The 24,304-nt window shown below is 41.3% G+C and overlaps 2 protein-coding genes across 4 annotated transcripts in view; one reads left to right on the top strand and one right to left on the bottom strand.

The window, feature by feature from the left end:
* The window catches only part of Napepld (N-acyl phosphatidylethanolamine phospholipase D), a 33,368-nt gene extending 27,512 nt beyond the window's left edge, over window positions 1–5,856 (top strand). For both annotated transcript variants that reach the window (XM_051174823.1, XM_051174822.1), the window contains exon 5: window positions 5,541–5,856. In XM_051174823.1, the coding sequence (XP_051030780.1) occupies window positions 5,541–5,675 (135 nt within the window). In that variant the 3' untranslated portion in view covers window positions 5,676–5,856. The remainder of the gene's footprint in view (window positions 1–5,540) is intronic.
* Window positions 5,857–9,365: 3,509 nt separating this feature from the next.
* On the bottom strand, window positions 9,366–24,234 carry Armc10 (armadillo repeat containing 10). Of its 2 annotated transcripts, XM_051174816.1 has the most exons (6): window positions 24,050–24,232; window positions 20,526–20,674; window positions 17,904–18,038; window positions 16,780–16,956; window positions 11,370–11,441; window positions 9,366–10,621 (listed from the first exon to the last, which is right to left on the bottom strand). In XM_051174816.1, exons 1-6 carry the CDS (start codon window positions 24,180–24,182, stop codon window positions 10,370–10,372), a joined length of 918 nt encoding a protein of 305 aa, XP_051030773.1. In that variant the 5' UTR covers window positions 24,183–24,232; the 3' UTR covers window positions 9,366–10,369. The 2 variants fall into 2 exon arrangements, with proteins under 2 accessions (XP_051030773.1, XP_051030774.1); XM_051174817.1 differs by lacking the exon at window positions 11,370–11,441 and having other exon boundaries at window positions 24,050–24,234.
* Between the last annotated feature and the right edge of the window lie 70 nt (window positions 24,235–24,304).

Here is a 24,304-nt window from a genome sequence, read left to right as displayed (position 1 = left end):
ATTGTTTGTATGCTAGAAGGTGGAAGTTCTATAATGTGGGACAGGTTAATTGGTCTCAAAGACAGGGAGGGATCAGGAATCACTTTATGGAAGAAGGCAATTTTAACTTGGCCACAGGCAAGAAGGAAAGTGTTTCTTTCCAGTGGAGGCAAGGACAGATCATAGTTTGGAGGTAGCAAGCATGGGGGAAGGGAGGAGTTTGTTCAGCAGGACAGTGGGTGGTGTGGAGGGCAGTGGGAGTAGAGAGCTAGAATGTGGGGCTTTCTAGAAACATCTTGAACCCATTCAGTTAACTTCCAGTGTGTGTTATCTCCAGACACTGGCATAAATGTGGTTTATTTAGGTTATATCAGAAGCGTTGATTCTTCCTCAGGGAACTGATTACTGGGCTCTGCTGCTGGCATGGGTTCTGGGATCAGGAAGTCTAATAATATCCTCTCTTCATTCCTGGGTCCAAGCCCAAGCAATGCTGGGAAATGGGTTAGAAGTTAACTTCCCATGCTTGGCTTTTGGTGACCACTTCTGTCTCCCAGGGCCTCTGTGGAGACTCTGTTTCCTTGCTGTTTTTAACACTCTTACTCTGCTTGGTTTCTGGTGTGGTCTCTTCCTAGATACAGTTCCAAAATTACCTAAGGGATGCAATTGTCTTTGCTCTATCCCCTAATTGAAATATCTGTCTTATGATGCAATAACCCTGAGTAATGCAGCAGCTCTTCTGGAGGTGGAATGGAGTAATAAGGGAAAACCTACAGAGCTAGGAAGATGGCGTGCCCATCTGAAGTACCTGTGTGAACTTGGAAAGGGACAAACTGTCATATTTGCATACTGCTATTTGATGACTTCTTATGGTGTCTCTACCTGTTTGTGTGTGTGAATGTTCCATTTGTATCTTTTGTAGTGACCTAGCTGGAATAGTAGTATGTTATTAAGCCTTTGTAAAGGAAGGGATGAAGACTCAGCTTCAGTGATTGGGCAGACTGTAGTGCTCCTTCTTGAGATGGACAGATTAGGAAATGATCAAACCTCAGCCATCAAGAATCATTTCACAGCCAGGCAGTGGTGGCACACCTTTAATCCCAGCATTTGGGAGGCAGAGACTGGTGGATCTGTGTGAGTTCGAGGCCAGTCTGGTCTACAGCTAGGGCTAAATAGAGAAACCCTATCTCAAAAAAACAAACAAAAAAGAATGATTTCGTTTGTTTTAGTTAGGTTTTCTATTGCTGTGAAGAGACACCATGACCATGGAACTGTTGTAAAGGAAAACACTTAATTGGAACTGGCTTAGAGTGTTAGAGGTTTAGTTCATTATCATCATGATGAGAAACATGGCAGCATGAAGGCAAACATGGTGCTGGAGAAGGAGCTGAGAATTCTACATCTTGATCCATAGGCAGCATAAAGAGACTGTGTACCACACTGAGTGTAGCTTGAGAATATGAGACCTCAAAACCCACCCCACAGTGATACACAATGGCATCCCAACAAGGCCATGCCTACTCCAGCAGGCCACATCTCCTAATAGTGCCACTCCTTGAGGCATTCATATGCAGGATTCTGTGGGGGCTACAACTATTCAAATCACCACATCACTATCTAGAAATATGCTTGATGGCTCTCAGGGGTTGATGACAGGAAGATTGCAAGTAGTCTGGTCTGCATAATAAGTGGCAAGCCAAAAGGCTCAAGCAAAATAAAACAAAACATCAAAGGGGAATTTTCATCCATTACTCCATCTTTATTTCTTTTTGCTGCTCTTAATAACAACTCATCTTTTCATTAACTCTTTTGTAGTTACCAATTTAGTTAACTAATGTAAAAGTGTGAAAGTCTGTGGGATTTCAGACATGTTTAGCTTATAATTTCTAAATATTTGGTATTTTGTGTAAGCACTTGAAATAGCTGCTTATTGTGATATAAGCAGGATACAGATATCTGTAACTCATCAGCACCATGAAGTTCTGTATGTGTGGTATGTGTATTAATATCTAACTTTCTAACTAAACCACTAATTTTGATGTAGCATTCTGTAATTACATAAACTAGCGAGCTAGCCAACCTTGGTTGTATTATTACTAGGTTTTGTTGGAAGTGAGTTGTTAAGCAGTTGTCCTGTGCTGGCTGCCTGGCATTGGATGGATCCCCATGGAAAAACTCAGATGTTGCAAAATGTAGATGAATTAAAGACAGAAGGTCTCCACCAGCTACAACCTTATAAAAATGTACTAAGTCCTTAATGGCATCATGCTTGACACTGTAAAGTTAGAGCTAGCAAAGAGGTTATCAATGTAGGGAGATTGTTTATTTGTATTGTTGACCAAAACCTTGGGAAACAGAGGTGACAAGATCTTAACAAAAGGAGCCATGATTTTCTTTTTTTAACTTAAATTTTCTCATTTTATATAATAGCTCCAGCTCCCTTCCCTCCCCTTTTCCTGCCTCCCCCCACCTCTCCCCTTCCCACCCCCATCCTCTCCTCCTGTAAGGAGTATGGTTTTTCCGCCTGCTGCCTGGTCTTGTCCCACCGCTGCGCCAGCCCCAAATAACACACTGAGACTCTGTATTTGATGTTGGCCCGTTACTTGTTTCTTATCAGCTAGCTCTGTCTTAAGTATTAACCCATTTCTGTTAATCTAATATTTCCACGTGGTCTTCTTACCGGGGAAAGGGGCCAGCGTCTCGTCTCCCCAGTCTCTCCATCTCGACTCCTCCTTCCTACTTCCTCTTTCCTCCTTGTCTCCTAGTCCCTCCTATCTTCCTTTCCTATTGGCCAACAGTGCTTTATTCATTAACCAGTATGAGAAACATATACAGAATGACATCTCCCATCACTCCTCCGATGGGGTAAGGGTTTTCTTGGCGAGTCAAAGTCTGGTATACCAAGTTGAGGCAGGACCAAGCCCCACCCCACTGTATGAAGGCTGAGCAAGGTATCCCACCATAGGAAATGGGCTCCAAAAAGTCAGTTCATATACCTAGGATAAGTCCTGGTCCCACTGCCAGCCCCCTTCCCCACTCCAACAGATTAAGCCACATAACTGTTACCCACATTCAGAGGGTTTAGTTCGGTCCCATGCAGGTTCCCCAGCTGTTAGTCCGGAGTCCATTAGGCCAGCTGTCTCTGTGGTTCCCCATCATGATCTTGACCCCTGTTGTTCATATGATAAGGGGCTAATTTTCAATGGAGAAGAATTTCATTATTTTAAAGGTTATACAAATAGATGTAATTTATTTTTGTGCTATATGTGATACACAGTATATAACATTTGATATGTATGTGTAATATTATATAGATTAGACAAAATAGATTCCTGCTATCCTCCATCCATTAATGAGAGCTTAAATAAGGTTTAGTTGCATGCTGTCAGTGATCCTTTAAACATAGACAAAATGTGGAAACAGGCAAGGAGGAGATGTTTCCTGGCATTTGTATCTCATTGGTTATCTCTTCTCACTATTGCTAGCTCCTCTCCTGGTAAGCATTGAGTGCACTAGGCAGCCATCTTGTCCCACAGTCCTGCAATGAGGAGATGCAGCTAGCACTCTGCCTGGACAATCCAAGTTTCTCCTTGAGACTCTGCTTGCTTGTGTAGCTGGTATCTTATGCCACAGGAAAGAATTTCAGGCTAAGTCAGAATTTCAGACAACTCGGTGTTAGGAAACAGTGAATGCCAAGGGCAGGTTCTGAGTGTGGTTAAGAAGAAGATGGTTTAGTAATACTAGGAGGGTATAATGGTGGAGGTGTGCTTTTGGCTTTAGCCTCAGTTCATTGCCTGTTTTGTCTGGGGTGTGATACCCAGGCAGGCAGCCTTTATTGTGAATTTCTTAGTTGTGTCTGGAGTTTTAACTCAGCCAGTGGGAAAACAGGCTGGGTATCGGTGAAAGAATTCTTTTCCACATCTCCTTTGTGTCCTGCTCCTTTCCCCTTTCTAGCCTAGATCCTCCCCTCCAGTCACATTTACACGTAAACTGTTTCCTGCTGCCCTCATGGACGGCTTGGCCTTCACTATTACACACTGTCCCTTACAGTAAGTCCTCAGTACTCTCAAGCCCTCTACAATTTGAATCAAATCAGGACACCTCCCAAGTGGCCTGGGAGCCTTATATTTGGGTGACAAGCTCTGCTCTGAAGTCTCCTGCAGCACCCTGAGTAGCCTTGCCCACTGGGTATGTGTTTAGGGAGAGCTTTGTTGAAAGGGCCTCTTTGATGATTATATTTAAAACAAGCCCCATTCCCAGCACTCTCTTCTTCCCAGAATATATTAAGTCCTCAGATATCTTATTTCCTTTCATGTCTATCTCTGTATTAGAAGGAGAAAGACTTTTTTCTTGTTCACTAGCTTGACATACTCTGTAGATGCACAGAAGACAATTCTCAGGAGTGGAGATAGACCCCCCAACCCCCCCCCCCACTGATGATTAGTTCAGAAAACTTACTTTTTTTTTAAACTTTCAAATGTTACAGCCTTTCTAATTAGGAAAACAAAACAATCCTTTATGAATTTTTTAAAAGCTATTATACAGCAGAGATTTAGGTCAAAAGGGAAATAACTTAAGAAAACATTCAAGTGATCTGTACTTTTATAATTCATGTTATTTGTGTATGGAACATGAGAAAAATAGCAGGAATGTAGAGGGCCAGCTTTATCCTTTTTTTTTCAAGACAGGGTAACTTTGACTGACCTGGAACTCGCTCTGTAGACCTGGCTGCCTCCTGAGTGCTGGGATTAAAGGTGTGTGCCAGCACCGCCACCACCTGTCAGTTTTATTCTTAAATGATGTGGGTCTAGGCATCTAACTCAGGGCCTCAGGTTTGACATCAAGTATCTTGGCCCACTAAGCCATCCTGCGTAGTCAGTTTGAACTTTTTAAGAAAATATTTGTCAGTTAGTGGTGGTCCACGCCTTTAGTCCTTCCCAGCACTCAGTAGGCAGAGATCAAGTTCCAGGACAGGCTCCAAAGCCACACAAAGAAACCCTGTCTTACAAAACAAAATTTGAGTGTGTAAAACGCTCTGGAGCATTCCTTGTGCTGTTTTTGCCATGCCCGGGAGCACTAAGGCAGTATGGGAGGGGGCTGCACTGTTTGTCTATTCTCCTGTCATGGGCCCCTTTGTCCTCTGACACAGTTGCTCATGAGGCTGTTGTGCCTCACAACCTTCTTAAGCCAAAAATACTTGCTTGTCTACAAAAACGCAGATGAACAGAGAGACCCACATGCTTAATTAAACACATCCAATCTTCTAGTATCTTTTGGTGTTAATTCCAGCTACACTGCAATTTTATCACGTGAGATGGGAATCGGATTCTGTGTGCACACAAAGGTTTGGATGGACTTACATCTTTCTCATAGTACACAGTTTTAGTGACTTTGTAATTAGTGACTTAAATTGTGTAGTGACATATTTGCTAGTGGTTCATTTAAAGGAACTATGTAGGCAACTTTTGGTGTCCTAAATTTATTTTTTAGCTTGAATGTTTATTTGAAATAACCCTCAAGTATTTGTATTGTAAGTTTTCATTTTTCTTCCTGTCACTTGCCAGCATTACTTAGAGCCTCCAGTGAAACTGAATGAAGCTCTAGAGAGATATGGACTTAAAAGTGAAGATTTCTTTGTTCTGAAGCACGGAGAATCAAGATACTTGAATACTGATGACAGAGCTTCTGAAGAAACATGAACATGGGGATTTTCAGTGAAAACAAATGAGAAGACTAAGAAACTCACAAATACTATGACATTTTTCACATGGAAACAGCTTCTGAGCGTGTGTTCTGTTTTGCATTATAACTTGCCAATGATAAGACACTCATATAAACTGTGAGAGTCCAGGGAGTGTTATTTAAGAATTGTCCAATGCAGACTTAAAAAAAACCAAATACCGATAACACAAACATTGCAATATGTTATTATTATTTTTTTTATTAAAACACTCCATTTTAGTGGTAGTAGAATTTCTGAGGTGGTGAAAAATGACATTAAGGTTTCCTTTCTATTATTCAGAGCTTTCTACAAAGGGGTCAAGCTCACCTACTTAGCTTTTTCAGACACACACACCTTTCTTATATTCATATTGTCATGATAAATGTGACTTCCACAGGCTGAGTGAATGTTTCAGTTTTTGTTGTTAGGATGAGTCATGGTGATGCATGTCTACAATCTCAGCACTCAGAGAATAAGACAGATAGATCACAAGTTCAAGGCTAATTAGAGCTACAAAGAAGATCCTATCTCAGGAGAAAGCATTAGCTTACATGCAAAATGTTAAGTGATTTATTTTGTTAAGCATAAGAATTTAGGTGTTTGAGCTAAATTATTTAAATTTTTATTGTGGTCAAATAAACATTGCACAAAATTATTTTAACTATAGTGCTCCTTGGTATAAGTATTTGAATTCTTGTACATTAATGTCTTTAACGTAAATTTCTAAGAGGGCAACATCTACTCAGCTGCATGCCCAAGTTAAAAGCTGATGGACAGAGAAGAGAACAGTGTGGCTCTGAGGTGGAGGGGAAGTTTAAATTAAGCTTGACACTGTGCTAGGCACAGTTGTAACTACAGTGGAGTGTCTCACGTATCCTAAATGCCAGTACATCATGCACTTGAAATTAGGTTTTATTTTCTTCATTTTCCATTTTCTGTACACACACACACACACATGCTTTTTCCTGTTTTCTCTGAGCTCTAAGCCCAAATACTAAGATTTGTAAGTATGTTTTACATGACTTGGATGTGTAATATATTTTTATATTAAATGACCTATGATAAGCACAATTGTACCTGTTAGTAAGCTATTGTAAAATTAAGTAGTTTCTTTAAGTTTCCGGGTCTGCTGACCAGTATGCATACTGTCTTGTATCAGTATGCCTTTGCATCCACAGGTTTGGTGTGAAACTTCAGGAAGTAGTCTTTTCAGGTGTTAGTGAGGATGTGTTCTGCTTCTGACTCAGACCAATGAAATCAACTTTCTTGGCACAAAATACAGTAGGTTTTCTATATATATCAAACATTATATAGGGAGCACTCAATACTTAGAGATATTTGCATGGGTATATGCATGACACACCTTGGCCTCTCATTGGAATTCCACCCTTTAGTCACAGATTTAAGTACCCTAAAACAAGTCACCTGTGGTAAGACCTGATCTCATCATGTATGACAAGAGGACAATGTTAACCTACCTCCAGAGGGGCAGATAATAGATTTTTTTTTTTTTTTTTAAAGAGCACTTTAGAACTCTGAGGGAGAAAACTTAAGATAGGTCTGTCTGAATTGGACAGGCACAGAGAAAGCTTTTGGTAATGCTCTGTTTTTTTTGGAAACACCAAACTGGAGACTGACATTAGAGGGTAATAGCCAATATAAATATCATCACAATTTAGTATTTTTATATAAAATTTATATAAAATGTTCATACCAGTCAAGGGGAAATGTGTGTAGTAATATTGTGCAAATAGTGAGTGTGACTTAGAGGCACTAGAGCACATAATTCCATTTGGAATCAATGTCAGTAAGCTCACTGCAAATGCACATGGATCTGGACAGTAAGGCTGTAGTGGCTAGCCTCGGGAACATCGCTCCCCTAGCATCTCTGCAGTCATCTTGCCATACAGAAAATTCTCTTACTTAAGAAGCACTTGATAAATTTGCTCAAGTATTTCTCCATGAATGGCCTTGACATTGCTTTTGTATCCACAGGTACTGTTGGAGGCTCTCCAGGTGCTTTGCATTCTAGCCCATTGCACTGGGCCTGCCTCCCTCTTCTAGGCTTCCTCGTGATTTGTTTCTGTTTCTATAGAAGCCCCATTCATTGTGAAGTACATCAAATATCGCTAACACGACTACCCTGTTTTTCACTTTATTTTTATAATGTACATTTCAAAGGATGTATGTGTAAAGTGAAAATAAATTTTGGTGAAAAATCTATTCTCTTTTGTCAGTCTAATAAATATTGTAAATACCATCTTCTAGGTCAATTTCATATTCCTTTTTGATCAGTATCATCACTGAGAGACCCTTTGATACGACTAGCTGTCTTTGAGGGTGGGTCCTACTTTGGTGTGCTATGACCTGCATGATGGGAGATGCCATTGTGTATATATGTTTCTCATACTGGTTAATGAATAAAGCACTGTTGGCCAATAGGAAAGCAAGATAAGCGGGACTGGGAGACTAGGAGGAAATTGGAAGTAGGAAGGAGTCAAGATGGAGAGTATGGAGAGAACAGAACTGCCATTCCTCTGCTCTCGGTAAGACCACGTGGAAATACATAGAAAATGGTTAATACTTAATACAGAGCTAGCCAATAAGAAACAAGTAACTGGCCAACAGCATAATATCAAATACAGAGTCTCTGTGCTGGGGCTGGCACGGTGGCGGGACAAGACCAGCGGCGGGCAGAAAAACCTAACTCCTTACACCTGCATAAGAGAAAATCTATTTGTATGTTTCACTGTAAGTACTTAGTGGGTAGCTCCGTGATACAAATTCAGCCTGCTGACACTCCAGAGTCAGCTGCTGGCGAGCATGGCTCTTCAGACTGATGGAGGAGATAAGGATGCATGGAGCACCTAGATCCAGCATTGTGTAAGCACACTGCAAACACTGGCTCCTACACAACCTTTTTAACACTGACTTTTATTAAACAGGCAGATTTAAAAAATTGTAGTGAAGAAATGTGCCTCTTGGAGTATATCTTGAATGTTGTAAAGTGTTGTGAACCATCATGGCTTGGTGCTACTCTAGCACACTGCAGACTTCTAGTCCTTGTTGGTGCTACTCCAGCACATTGCAGATTTCTAGTCTCACCTTAACCGTTTTCCTGTTCTAAAGAGATTCTTCCAAGCTGATGTCTTGTCCGCCCTGAGAACACACTTTGAGGATTTGTGACTCATGCAAACACTCTAGTACCTACATCTTTACAAATATATTTTGCTTCACCTCTCTCTCTCTCTCACACACACACACACATAAACACACACACAAAGAACAAAGCTTCTGTTTGCACATAGCGCTAAGCACAGAATGAAATCACATACCGAAGAACCTGGCTGAATTCAAAGGCCTTGAACTTACATGTCTTGGGATATGAGTATTTGAAAAGATAGCTGAAAATGTTTATAGAGAAATGGATGCGGCTAAAAGCACTTGTTGCTCTTGTAGAGGACTTGGGTTCAGTTCCCAGCACCCATATAGTGGTTTGTAACCATCTACTACTATTCCAGTTTCAGTGCCTTCTGACCTTGTGCATATATGCAGGCAAAACATTCATATAACTAAATTTGAAAAAAAGTTTAAAAATTATATATTGTAATTTTAGTTAAGTAAAATGAGGATGAAAATTAGGAAAATAATGTCAACAGGGAAGACATTTTGTACAACTTTGCATTTTTATTTTTATTAAAAAAATTAAACAATTTATGCTCAGTAAAAAATATTCAAACAGTAAAAATGAGTACATACAAAAAATCCAATGTACCTACCTCCCAGTCCTATGTCCAGAAGTTTTATGTAACATTCTAGAAGTGTTCTGTCCATGTATGTTTCTCATTGTTAAAAAAAATACAAAGGACCATAGTACATTGTTTTACAGTATGCTTTTAAAAACATCCACTTCACAGGTGTATTTCTGTATGAGTATATCCATCTTTTTAAAAGTGTGGCTGCTTGGTTTACCAGCTGCCTGTGGGTGCAAACTTGGATTGCTCTCCAGTATTTTACACGTCCATTATACACGGCGGTGAGTACTAAGAAAACATTTTCCCTGTGAATGGAAATACAGCTGTACTGATCAGAAATGATGAGGGAAGATTCTGATGATGACCAAATGACCTGATGGTGGAGGGGTGGGCAGGTGGGCTTGAGCTTGGGTATCATTGTGTGCAGGGTGCAGGGCTTTTGTGGTGGTTCTGTCTTCATAGTCTTCAACTCAGCAACTAAGGCAGGCTCATGAGCAGCTGCAAATCCAGGAGTCAGGATTGTACAGAGAAAGGCCACTCATTCCACATGAGGGGACCATTAAAATCTCAGTTAAGTATCTTCAGTACAATCTCTCATACTTATCTGATACCAGTAAAATCATTCAAATAAATCCAAAGAGCAAAACCAGTGAGTCACATCCTCTGAATGTTCAGCCTGGTGTATTTGTAGACTGTTGATCATACCTAATCCTCAAACCCCAAATCTGAACTACTCCAAAATCCCAAAGTTTGAATGTCATGTTGGATTACAGCTGCTTCCCTGAACTGTGTTAATAAAATAGGACTTTTATTGTTTGACTCCATCAGCTGAAAAACCCTTTAAAGGGAGCGGACAGGAAGCTGCTGAGTGCCAACTTAAGACTGCATTACTCTAAAGCAAAGCAAGATCAACTAATCAGAACTTGGGCATTATTGCTAAAGCCTTTTCCTTCACATCCACATCATGATGGTAAAGTAAAGCCCTCATTTTCTGGGCACAGTCTTCTCCATACAGCAGGGAGAACAAGGACCCTTTAGCGAAGGGAGGCTGACCAGCTGGGCAGCCTTCTCTGAAGCAGTTGTTTATATTCTGAAACAGTGTAAGTGCCCGGAGAAGAATCTCATTTGCCATTTGGCCATCAAAAAGGGAAAGAAATGAAGAATCCACCTGAAAGAGGAAACACAGAGTGTCATTTTCATGGAGTAGCACTCACTGGTTTACATTTAAAAGTGACCACAGGCAAGCAACCCCAACTGATAACTTAGACCAGTACAATTTTTATCTCCATGTTACAAATGAAAATGAGGTTTTGTTGGTTAGCTAAAAAGTAAGATTTCTTTGGAACCCTGGAGTGCAGACATCCAGTTTATGTAAGAACTCATTAGTTCAACCAGTATTACTGCTCATACACAGTATGGGGGACGGGGCTGAGTGGATGGGCTTATTTCTGCACACGGAGAATTCCAGGCCACCTCTGCGCCACTTCAATTTGCTTCAGAACATGGGGACAGTTTTTAATGATCTTGCTTATTGGTTATAGGTTTGGGTCTCCTAAGTTCCATGAGAATGAACACCATTTACTTGCTGGTTCAGGCACTCTGACTCAACACTGTTGTCTCAGCAGATGCTGAGGTACATAAACCAAATTTAAAAATGCAATGATACTGTGTACTGCATATGGAGCAGAGATGGAAAATTCAATGCTGATCCAGAGAATTTTTAAAGATGGTTTTGAAAAGTAAGATATGCTTGTTTCAGTAAACACTTTCATATATATGAGGAACAATAAGCTAATACCTTGGCACTGCTCTGCAGAGATAATCTCTGTGAATGTTTTTGGGTAGACCTTCCTAGATCTATTTGTCAAAAATTTATGTATATGTGCATTTACAAACCAGGTAGGTGATCTACTTACCTGAGCACTCAGTAGTCCTTCTGTCATGGCTGGATTCTCAGACAAATTCAAAAGCAGCTTCAAAACCTGAACCTGCCGGCAGAAGGCTGGGTTTACTGGATCAGCAAGCACGACCTCTAAGATGCTGTCCTCTCTCTCTCTCTCTCTCTCTCTCTCTCTCTCTCTCTCTCTCTGGTACCCATAAACTACTGTCTGCACCTCCAAGCCTGGCTCCAGTTCTTTCCATTAAGTCTCCGCTCAGCTCCTCTGACCCTTGGCACCACCTTGAGACCAGTGACATCTATACCTCACTTCTGTTTCAGCTGCTGGGGAAACAGGATGAAGTAGCAATGTCTTCCAATACTGTAAGTCTGGTATGAGTTAAATCACCTCCTTTTCCCCATGTTTGTGCATGAGGGAGCCAGAGGCTGAGGTCAGTGGTTTCCTTGATTGAACCCAGAACTTATCAATTTGTCTAGTGTAGCCAGCTTGTTCCAGGGTTCTCACCTCACCCCCATGCTGCGATTACAGGCAGGCCACCCACCCAGCATTACATGGCTACTGGGATCTAAACTTCTGATCTCATGCTTGCACAATGAACATTTTAACCAAAGAACCATTCCCCCAACTCTTAGGTCATTTTTATTATGAGTCCTGATAAAGAGAATCTGATCTTTGAACAACAGAAACCTCTCAAAGCTTAGTTTATTTCACATGAAAGTTATCAACATTCTGCGAGTTTAGTCACCATAACTAGATACTACGGTCCTTTCCTTCTACAAGGTTATTGGGAATCTTGGCGGTTATCTTTTTAAAATGTGAAAAATGTTTTATGATCATTTAAATGGGAAATGAGTGCCTTAATAGCTAATTAAAATGCTAGCATTCTTATTACTTATTTCTGAAAATCAATAATTAAGTAGAATGCCTTAAAATGCTTAGACTTATTTATTGTGTTTATGTGTATAAATGTTTTTGCCTGTATGTATGCGTATGGACTGTGCATGTGCAATGCCTGAAGAGGTCAGAAGGGGGCACTGGAGCCTCTGAAACTGGAGTTACCATTGGCCATGTGGGTGTTTGGTACCAAACCTGGGTCCTCTGAAAGAGCAACACATGCTTTTAGGTGCTGAGCTATCTCTCTAGTCCCACACTTTCCATAAGTTGGTTGAAATTACAGTGAGAAGGACGAGGGTACTAAAACCAGGGAAAAACAATCCCCCTTTTCACTGGATCTAGGAAGGAACCTGGATCTGAATTTTGAGAATTTATTAAACAGGCCAACAGATACTGACCTAGAACTTTGGGGGAGAGGGTGATGGGGATCAAACATGGGTCTCCTGGGCACTACCTATGGAGGTCTACCTTAGCCCTAGAACATTTCTAAAAACAGGAAAATAAAGAAAAGGGAGTTTCCATACCATACTGTATGCTTACAATTCCTTTGGTCACATGTGAACCTACTTAAAAAGGAGGTGATGAAACTTTGCTTAACCTCATTTTATCATCTTTTACAGTTTTGTCAGGTGTGGAGGTGCACTCAGGAGGCAGAGATCTGCATGAGTTTGGGGCCAGCCTGCTCTACAGAGCAAGTTCCAGGCCAGGGCTGTACAGAGAAACCCTTCCAAAAAAATTAAAAATTTGTAAAATGAATACATTGTCACAATCAAATATCAAACAGTACAGAAGAGAACAAGGTGAAAACAAAAGCCTATGCCAGTGGGCCATCCTGCCTGAAAATGGGGATGTTTTGCCAGGATCATGCTTTTCAGATGGACTATTAAAGGCAAGAAAGCAAGCATGACCTCTGACTCTCCTGTGAGATCTCAGCTAGCCTGATGCTGTCTGTAACACCAATAACACGTCTAAGGAATGAAGTGCTTGGCTGTAAGTCAGTGAAGCGTGGAGCAGGTAACAGGAATGAAAGCTGTGCACTAGATTGCCTTGAACAATCCATTTTGTTAAGAGGGTAATGGAGCGCTGGGGACATATTGCAGTTGTAAAGTGTTGCTGGGTTCCATCTTTGCCAGGATATTAAAACCAGGCAAGGTAGTGCACATCTGTAATCCCAGCACTCAGAAGGTGAAGGGTAGATGAGAATCCAAGGTCATCCTCTGCTGCACAATGAGATCCCCACCTCAAAAAATAAATATATAAATTAAGGGCCATGAAAAGACTCATCGGATATGGCATGTGTGCAAACCTGGGAACCTGAGTTCGAGCCCCTAAATCCATGTTAAGGAGGAAAGAGAAAACCAATTCCACAGTTTTGCTCTGACTCCCACATATGCTTCATGCCACACATCCACCACACAGACAGACAGACAGACAGACACACAAGAAAACTTTTTAAAAGAGGGCTGGTGAGAGGCAAAAGGCCTGCCACCAAGCCTGAAAACTGAAGTTCAATCACCGAGACCAACATGTTGGAAGGAGAACCGACTCCTACAAGTTGGATATGTGCACTGTAGCACATGAGTTCCTCCCTTCTTATAAATAAGTGTAATCATGATGACGATAGTCTGTATGTGACATGAAAATGGAAAGGGACACTGGGAGGGAGAAAGATAAGGAGGGCAAGCAAGGTTGAGAAGGAAAGGAGTTGGGGAGGAGGAATGTGTAGTTTTAATGTAACTGGCCCCCATAAAGCCATCGGGAGTGGCACTATTAGGAGGTGTGGCTTTTTTGGAGTGGGTGTGACCTTTTGGAGAAAGGGTGTCACTGTGGGGCAGGCTTTGGGGTTTCCTATGCTTAGGATATTGCCCAGTGTCTGAGTCCACTTCCTGCGGCCTTCTATACAAGACATAGCCAGCACTACATCTGCCTGCATGCTGCCATGCTCCTTCCATGATAATAATGGGCTGGACTTCTGAAACTGTAAGCTACCACCTCAATTAAATGGTCATGGTGTTTCCTCATAGAATAGAAACCCTAAGACACAGGTGGTAACAGGGACTGAGATGTTGCTGTGATAGGCTGGACCATGTTTTTGTTTGGACTTTGATGCTTTGAGTTAGGGAAGCAGTGGGATGCTTTAAGCACTGCTTAATGGGCCACACTAGTAGGAGCGTGGAAGACAATGGTGCCATGTGTGATTGGATGAACTGTGGGGCTACCTCAAGTTGTTTAATATGATATCGTTCCTGTGATATTTGGTGAAGAATGTGGCTGCTTGTCTAAAGAGTCTGCCTGAGGCTAAAGTGAACATGAGATCTGGATTAATTCCAAAACATCGTAGTATATACTCTGTTATATGGTTATTAGTGTAAAGTCTGATAAAAATGTATAATGCAAAGGAACAAGCTGAACAAATGAAAATACAAAAATGTACAGATTGAGAAAAGGGTACCAGTATGTGGAATAGAATTAAATCCTGTTTTCAAGGATAAAAATGGATTAAGAAATGGAATAAAGGGAGTGGTGACCTCAGGGCAAGACCCCACCCAGCTAAGTTTCCACCTTATAAAAAAGAACTAAAGAAAAGCTTAGAGCCAGGTGTGGTGTACACCTTTAAAACCAGCATTGGGAAAGCAGAGGCTGGTGACTCTCTTGAGACCAGCCTGGTGTACAGAGCAAGTTTCAGGACAGCCAAGCTTAGGCAGCAAAGGACAGAAAGCTGGTAAAGATGTAAGTAATTGAACAAGGGGGCAATGATCCAGCCCCAGTAAGTAGTCCAACTTGGCAGTTTCAGCCTCGTGGTTCTGGACTTAAGAACAGAAGGGGTTATGGAACTTGCCCCCCGAGACTAAGGAAAGCCATTGAGGGCAGGCATGTGTCAGTAGTGTCTCTGAATGGACGCACAGAGAGGCCATGTGTGAAGCTGAAATCCCCAAGGTATTAGAGACGACAGAGATGACATGCCGAGAGCTGCTAACAGGGAGTGGAATCCGCTCAAGAGAAAGAAGTGTGTTACAGTCAACAAAGCTGAATGGAGTTGGAGATCTGAAGAGCATTTGCCATCAGACATGGAGATGCAGTCTGGAATTTGCCCTGCTGGTCTTTGGTCTTGCTTTAGTCCCGTATTTCCTCATTATGCTCCCATCCCTATGTTTTAGAATGGTAATGTAGATCTTGAGCTATTATATGTTGAAAGTATGTGATTTTTATTTTATTGGGGATTAGAGTTAAGAGTCTGCATGAATCTCAGAAGAGACTTTGAACTTTGTGTTTTTAAACATTGTTCAGCCTGTACTAGACTATGGGGACTTTTGAAGTTGGACGAAATGCATTTTGCATTATGATATTAAAAGCTTATGGGGGCGAGGGAGTGGAATGTAGTGGTTTGAATGTAATTGGCTCCATAAACTGATAGGGAGTACCACTATTAAGAGGTATTGCTTTGTTGGAGTGGGTATGACATTGTTGGACAGTGGGCTTTTTGGTTTCCTATGCTCAAGTGTCCAAGTCTACTTCCTGTTGTCTTCTGATCAAGATGTAGCTAGCACCATGTCTGCCTGCATGCTCCCATGCTCCCCTCTATGGTGATAATGGACTGAACCTCTGAAACTATAAGCTGCCACCTCAATTAACTGTTTCCTCTATAAGAATTGTCATGGTCATGGTATCTCTTGACAGCAACAGAAACCTTAACTAGGACAAGAAGTAACAAAAACTATATACATAGCACTCAGGAGGCAGAGGCAAGCAGATCTCTGTGAGTTTGAGGCCAGCATGGTGTACAGGGCGAGTTTCAGTAACACCCCCCCCCACAAAAACAAACAAACAAACAAACAAACAAAACAAAACAAAAAAAACCCAAACTAAAAACAACAAAACTATACATAAAAAATAAAACAATGAAACTCATTACTTTGTATACTAATTAAAGACTGGGTCAATCCTGAAGTAAAAGATTCAACTTATTGTCACTATTTCTCAGAGCCCTTTTTACTCAGTGTTGCTTTTTCTGGTTAAAGGATGTTAGTGATCTCAGTAAAACATGATTCTACTGATTGTCAGAAAATAAGATAACTCCCCATCTGAGGCAAGAGATTGAGTACATGGTCTTTGCACAATGATTCTGCAATTCAGTGTTAGGAAATAAAATAATATGCGTCCTTGGACTCCTATAAGTATTTTCCATAAACTTTGAGTGGACTATCTTTTTTTTTTTTTGATACAGGGTTTCTTTATGTGGCCCTGCCTGTTGGAATTTGCTATACAGATTAGGTTGATATGAACTCACACAGATCTACCTGCCTCTGACTTTCAAGTGCTGAGATTAAAGGTACCACTATCTTTTAGAGGGAATGCAGGGTAGAAATAGATGGCCTGCAATTTCCAATGTCACTGGAACTCATAGACCTCCACCTGCCTCTATATCCCAGAGCATGGGGATTAAAGGTATGTGCTACCATGAATGGACTGGAAATTCAATCTTAGTAGTTTGATGCAACAGCTCAACTTTCAGTACTGATGCTGTATCCACTACCTTGGTGCTTCCGTTTCCAATAAGTGACAGGTGGAGCAGGCCAGTAATGTAGCTGCTGAGCAGATGCTGGTAATCATTGGTGACAGTCATGTTTGTGAGCAATCTCAGGCCAGCCAGCTGCACAGCAGAGTTCAGGGGATCTGCAAAAACATCTTCACAGACTCGCTGGACATATACCTGAAAGCAAGAGAGAAAGACAACATTTCAGACTACTCAGAAGCTTCTACGAAATGGCTACTTTCCTACATGCTAGAGTAGATCTTGGAATGAACTGGTTCTTCACAACTGAGCACATTAATGTCTGCCCCTCTAACTCTGGTGACTGTTTTAGTTAAACTGCCTTTCTTAATGACCTGGCATTGTGCTGAGAATCAAAAGCCAGCAGAGCAAAATCAAATTAGCTCAAGGCGGTTCTTTAATTAATAGATGCATGTATGTGCGTATCCGCACTACGATCTACTTCCACCGGCGAAAACAAAGGCAAGGAAGCACTGTGAGTACCCGACTTCATGCATTACTTTCCACACTGGAAAAATTACTAGATCTGAATGACACCAAAATATATAAACTTGTACGAAAATGTCTCTCATTTGAAGTTCTAAGAAATGATCAACTAAGCACCCAATACACCTTTGTTAATGTTTGTGAGAAATGTATCCACGCCTTCATAGATGTGGCAATGTAACAATAAGAAAGCAGAGATCAAAGTTTAAAGCTCCACGCTATACTTGTGAACCAACTGTCTCTCCTTAGATAGGTGTGCTGGGTATTTGAGTGCGACAATGGACTCAAACCAGTTATCTTTATCTTTTACCCACTTTTCTGTGGATTTGTTCTTTTTCCTCATTGGCTTTAGAAGAACTTTTCAGATCAAAAGTGCCATCCTGTACCACAGAATAGTTTAAAAACACTAAGTTGCATCCACTTGGTTTCTTAGTTTACTGAGTCTTTCTACTGGGATGTGTTTCTTGATTCTGTCTTTGTTATTTTAGTGTTCCTGAATTAAGATGAGCCCAACTACAAAAGCCTTCGTTTCTCTTTCTTTAAAGGTAGTTGTTAGCTATACAGTTATGAGCACACCCTGCTGGTTTCACTACTCACCATTATTATTTCAGACAACTTACCTTTATCTTGACTTGATTTTCAACATTCACACTCAGGTTATTTAGTGCATTTAAAGCTTTCTCTTTAATACTGTGATTCAGAGAGTAGATTTTGTTTCCAATGATTGGGATACCACCCAGCTCACGAATAATGGCCTAAGAGAGAGGGAATAAATGGGCCTTAACTTCAACATGCAGCTCTTTTACTGAGTTCCTGCATCTAGAAATTCAACTAAAATTAATCACTTTAGAGAAATGCTATTCTTATAAACAAATCTTATTTAAGAAAATTGTATCTATGTGAATGTGTGTGTGTGAGAACAGAGGGAAACCTCAGCTGTCATTGTTCAAAATGCCAATCACTTTTTTTTTTTTTTTGAGACATTTTGTCATTGGCTGGGACTCAACAAGTGTGGAGATATACTAATCTGAAATATCTCTTATATTCTAAGTCCAGGCTTTTTGTTGGACCTCATAGCTAAAGTTAGTAATAAATCTTAAAGTTATTTAAGATTGCTAGCCTACTATGTATTCAAACTGTTTGTTTTACCTGCCTTTAGGAGAATGATGTAACTACCAACCTGGCCTTGGATTTCCCATGCAATCAGCTTTTACAACCTAAACTAATGTGGCACAGTGTAGAGTTACATACTCTTTCTTGCCTCTGAACCAGAATAATGCATGTATATCATTTGCTGAAAGCAGCAAATACAAAAGTTGAAAGTGACTATTTATCTGGGTCAGTTGGGATCAGTTGGGTCAGTAACTTAATCCTTTGTAAAACTGTCAAAGATTTCTCTCTCTTTTTGTTTTTTCGAGACAGGGTTTATCTGTGGCTTTGAAGGCTGTCCTGGAACTAGCTCTTGTAGACTAGATCTCTCAAAGATCCACCTGCCTCTACCTCCTGAGTGCTGGGATTGTTAAAGATTTCTGTAAAGCATTCCATCTGTCCCACATGATGTTTTCTATGCTCTTTGTGGTAGTCTGAATGAAAAGAGAAGTAGGCTTTGAGGTTTCAGACGCTCAAGCTTGGCCCAGTGTCACCCTCTTCCTGCTGCCTGCGGATCCAGATGTAGAATTCTCAGCTATCTCTTTAGCATGCCTGCCTACATGCCTTTCCATTTCCCACTATGACAGTAATGGACTAAACCTCTGAACTGTAAGCCAGCCCCAATGAAATGTTTTCCTTTACAAGAATTGCCATGGTTATGGTGTCTCTTCACAGCAACAGAAACACCAAGACGCTGTTCAATAAATAGTGAGGCCCTTTGTAGGCACAGCCAGTTACATCACTCGGACACACACACAGGCACACACACACAGGGGCAGGCACAGATTCAGGGTCATAAAATGGACAGACAGAGGAAAAAGACAGGGAGCATAAGTAGGGTGCACTCACTGTTGGCTAAGGGGAAGCGATTTTCTTTATTTCCTCAACGTGACACAGATGCATTACTGGTGATTCAGGGTTCATCACAAATGGGTATAATCAGTGCAATGAGCAGACGAGGCTGGCCAGCCAGGGAACCTCAGGTAACATCTTTTTGTCCTCACCTTGCCAGTGCTTACAAGCATGTGCCACACCTGGCTCTTGGCTTTTCTAGTCTGAGTTCTGGGGATTGAAATTAGGTCCTCATGCTTGTAAGATGAGTACTTTACCTCTGAGCTGTGTCCTCAGCCCTAAGTTTACATTTCTTTCTTTACTTTCATTATTTATTTATTTTACTTTTCGTGTGTGTGTGTGTGTGTGTGTGTGTGTGTGTGTGTATGTGGGTGCACACTCACGTATGTGGGAGCATGTTCACAAATGTGAGCCAGAGGTCAACCTTGAGTACTGTTTCTCAGCAGTTGTATTTTGAGACGGAGTCTCTCATTACCATCGGGGCTTGTTGATTAGGCCATACTTAGGCCACTGTGTCCCAGGGACCGCCTGTCACTGCTTCCCCAGTGCTGGATGCAAGTGCATGGCGCTATGCCTGGCTTTTCATGTGGGCCAGTGCACTTTACACAATGATCTATCTCCCTTTGTTTTAAGTGATACACACACACAAAATATAAATATAAATTAATGGAGTAGTTTGTACGTTTTGATACAAGCATGTGTTGCATGCATACCTGGGCTTTAAATGCATATTTCAAGCATGTATCACTTTTCAGTGACACAACATTCAAAATTTCTTTTTTTTTAGTTCAAAATAAGTCTTCATTGATGACAACATTAACAAGAAGCAGTGTTGGAATCACCATCCCCCCCCCCCGACTTGTTTTTACTTGTTTTCTGTGGGGGAAGGGGGAAAGAATCATTCACATTAAATTCTTTAGTCTTAGCCATTTACATTGACTTGGTGGTCATTGCTGGCCAAGGGATCACCTACATCAGGACCACCCTAATTAAACACATACATGTTAGATGCTTTTACTATTTTATGGAAGGTTTGCTTTTTGTTGAATAGGAACTATTATGACTATGATGCTAGTGTCTAGCTTTTCATAAATTACTCCATGTCATTATTTGGCTGTGATTTTCTGAAGCAAAAAACCCAAATAATGTGAGCATAAGTAGCCATATGAGGATGCGGCGGCTCTAAGAGTTACATACCAGGAGTCATAACTACTAATGTGTGTAAAAGGGGGAAAACTTACTTGATTAATTGAAAAAGCTGCATTATTTCCCAGGGTGATCAAGGCTTTTTCAACAATTATAGGATCATCAGTTGACTCTAGCAGATAGAGAAGTTTCTCAAGTTGTTCAGCATTTAAGACCTCATCATAGGAACCATCGGTTAAGTCTTCTGCATAAGAAGAAAGACATTTAACATTCATTAAAAATCATGAATGGGGTGTTTTCTTTTGTCCCTAATGTTTGAAAAGTTCAAATGCAAACTCTGGTGCTAAGCAGTTACTTGTTTTGTTTCTTAAAGCTTAGGAACAATTTTTATAATATTTGAGAGAAAGCAAGAGGGCAGGCATAAATCCTGGCATCTACTGGCAGGAGGGGGATGAGAGAAGGGGAAGAGAGAGGTCATGGCTGCAAGAAGACAGCTCGTTGCAGCAATGGAGGCCAAGTGGAAGAGGAAGTGAACGACTAAGGGTTGAGAAAGTGCAGTGGGAAAAGGCTTGCCTAGGCTTTGCCAGAGTCAAAAATAATGGGAAGGAAAAGTTAAGCCTTTTCTGAGTGGGTAGCCCAACTGTCAGAGGTTCTGCAGACAGCTGCCTGGAATTGCTAGTTTTAAGCACTTTACATGTTTTATATCATTAGATCCTCAGTTATTCCTAGGAGAAAGATAGTTTTATTATTCTGAATTTATGTAGGGAACAAAGGTTCATAGCCATCAAGTATTAGCCAGCAGTCCCATACTACATGGCTATAAAAAGGCATTGCATGTACATAACATGTAGCCCTAATGTTGACAGCATTTTTTCTCCTACTTTAAACATCAGGTATAGGATCCCACGGGATATTTGCCTAAACAGCATTGGTTAACTAAGGTAACTAAGGTAAAGGCAGGGCTGAATCTCCTTTTTAAGAGTCTCTCAGGCATGAAACCTATGGAAATGAAACACAATCCTAATTCCATTGAGGTGCTGTGTGGTTTATCAAAATACATCTTCCTGGTAGATAGATTGCTAGTTTTAGGAGTTATTATAAATTAAATATCTTCAGTTAAATTTATACTGAAAACTTGTACATAGTGTTTAGACATAAGACATTACTCAGTGCATTTGTGGAGTGTTCTATTTTACCCCTCCCCCCACTTCTAATGTTCAGTTAATTCTCTGGTACTTTTCTGACTCAAAGTAGTCCTTTTTACAAATTAGATGACAAGGACCGTGCTAAATAGTTGTCACGGCACAGCTTATTCTTGAACTTAGTAAAGATACAACTAATACTTTAATATTAAATACCTTTAAAGTATCTTTGCCTTTGTTTTAAGAACATTTCCTTCTATTCCTAATGTTGCAAATCAGAAATACTATTTTAATGACTTTTATACATTATTATGTAGTTTAAAAATATATTAATGGAATACATAACATATAGTCCTATGAATTATCCTTTTATGTCCATCTGGCCTTTAGATAACATTTCCTTAACCCTCTGATAGATTTTCTTTATTCATGATTGAGTGAGGTTTATATTATTTTTGTCAGGTTCTTATGTCAGGCTGGACTGTTTAATACTGTTTCCATGTTTTCCAGTGGCCTCAAAGAGTCTTAGTTCAGGAATTACACTTCTTTTTGGAGACAGGTGTTCACTGTATAACCTAGACCCTAGTTGATTCTTGATCCTCCCACCTCAGCCTGCTGAGTGATGGGGATTACAGCTGCACAATATCATCCTGTGCCAGACTGAGGAACCTCGTAACCGGAATTACACATTTCTCAAAGGTTTAAGACAAAGAAAAGATTTCTCTTCAAATACAAGGGTAGAACTTTGGGAAGAGTCTGTAGGTTCATTTCCAGAACCAAAGTATGGTGACACATGCTGTCACACCCAGCAGCCAGGGAGGTAGAAAAAGGAGGATCAGACATTCCATTTTATGCTACACAGTGAGTTCCAGGACAGGATGTATTCCATCAGACCTTCTACCTTAAAACAAAACATGACAGCTGGTGGTGGTGTATGCCTTTAATCCCAGAACTCAGGAGGCAGAGGCAAGTGGATCTCTGCAAGGCCAGCCTGATCTACAGAGTGATTCAGGACTACTAGGGCTACATAGAGAAACCCTGTCTCCAGAAACTGAAAACAACAAAAAAAAAATTATTGTATACAAATATTTGGCAGAGAAAGAGAAAATCCAGTCTTTCTAGGGGCAAATGCTCATCTTCAAAAACTGTTTTCCTCAGGGACAAGAGGGAAAGGCACAATACATCCCCTTTCTTATCCTGGAGAAAACAGAAGGCTGGAATATATAAATCCATGGTTGGTCCTGGTCCCTTCATGTAAGTGCAAATTTTGAAAAGTAAATGCCTGTTGTACAACCCAAGGATGTTTTTCATTTTATTTTTGGCTTTTCTAGAAAGGGTTTTTCTGTATAGCCCTAGCTGCCCTGGAGTTTGCTCTGTAGACCAAGCTGGCCTTGAACTCAAGAGATACTCCTGCCTCTTCCTCCCTAGTACTGGGATTAAAGGCCAGTGCCACCACTGCCCAGCAAAGATGTTTTTCTACGAACTGATAGGTAAAGAAAGGTGCTTTATTTTCCCTTTAGGGAAAGGCAATTAGCTCCCACCAAAAAGTGGACTCTCAGTGGACTTGAGATGAACTATGTGTATAAAATGGTATTGTCAAGTCCTCTTATTTTAGGGACAAGCTACTATTTATTTTACATATGCCCAGCTACACAGAGGTGAGAATTCTGTCTCTGGAGTGACATTAGCAGATTACATGTAATGGTGTCAGTAAAATGTTTTAATAATTACTCAACTAAAAAAAATACATTTCTCTACCTCTGAGGAAAGCGGGTTTTTAGTTGGCAGACTTTATTTTAAAGTTTTCCCAAGAGTTTTCACGACCTAAACGATCCCTTTAGAATATGTAGTAATTATTACCATAGGACTGAGCCGACAAGCCTTGTCTGTCTGAAGGTTGTATCCTGTGTAGGCTAAGGGTCATATTTCCAACATAAACCCCGGAGTTGCAGGATGCTACGAACAGACTCCGGGATAGGTCCCATAAAGTGTTGGCAGAATTGCATCTCAGGGATCCCTTCTTCACACAGCTACGTGCAAAGTTTCAGCCTGGGCTTAAATCCCCCCTCCTCCCCACACCGTAGTAACCCTCTCGTAGTCAAGGGCATCTCTTTGGTAACACGAATGCCCAGGACAAATTTTAAAGTGGCAGGCAATCTACATGGCTTGGAGAAACCTTAATTCTCGATTGTGAAGCCGGAGGGAAGCAACAGGAAACTTAGGGCAATGTCTTCAGCCCTTATTTTAAACACAGTGGGGGCAGGGAAGAGGCTCAGGACCCACCCAAGGCAACCTGGGCTTCTAAAGTCGTCTACCTCCAGCATTCCTTCCCGCCCTGCCCCATATCCTTTCACTCAGACCTAGTTTTCTGCGACGACAGGGAGTCGCTAGTGCCTAGGGCACCTCTGGCCCGGCCCAGCTCGGGGTGGTCCAGGAGCCCCGAACCTGTCCACCTTGCGGGTGGCCGATCGCCTCACCTGCGGACCGTGAGGAGCGCAGCTTGCGCCCGCATAGCCGCGGGCCCCGAGTCAGCCGGTAGATGCAGTAGCAGGCCCCGGCGCCAAGGACCAGCCCCGCCGCCACCCAGCCCACGTCCCGCGCGCCGCCCATGCTGCCGCCGCCGAGCTGCACAGAGCGGGGAAACCAGCACCATACGCAGGTGCAGCAGGGCCAGAACCAGCTCAGGCCCAGAGAGGGGAAATGGGGTTGAAGCCCGCCCTCCGGAAGCCGCC

The sequence above is a fragment of the Phodopus roborovskii genome, unplaced genomic scaffold (genome assembly GCF_943737965.1).
Source record: "Phodopus roborovskii unplaced genomic scaffold, PHOROB, whole genome shotgun sequence".
Taxonomy (NCBI): Eukaryota; Metazoa; Chordata; class Mammalia; order Rodentia; family Cricetidae; genus Phodopus; species Phodopus roborovskii.
The sequence above is the reverse complement of the archived record's forward strand: the minus strand, read 5'-3'. Positions and strand labels throughout refer to the sequence as shown.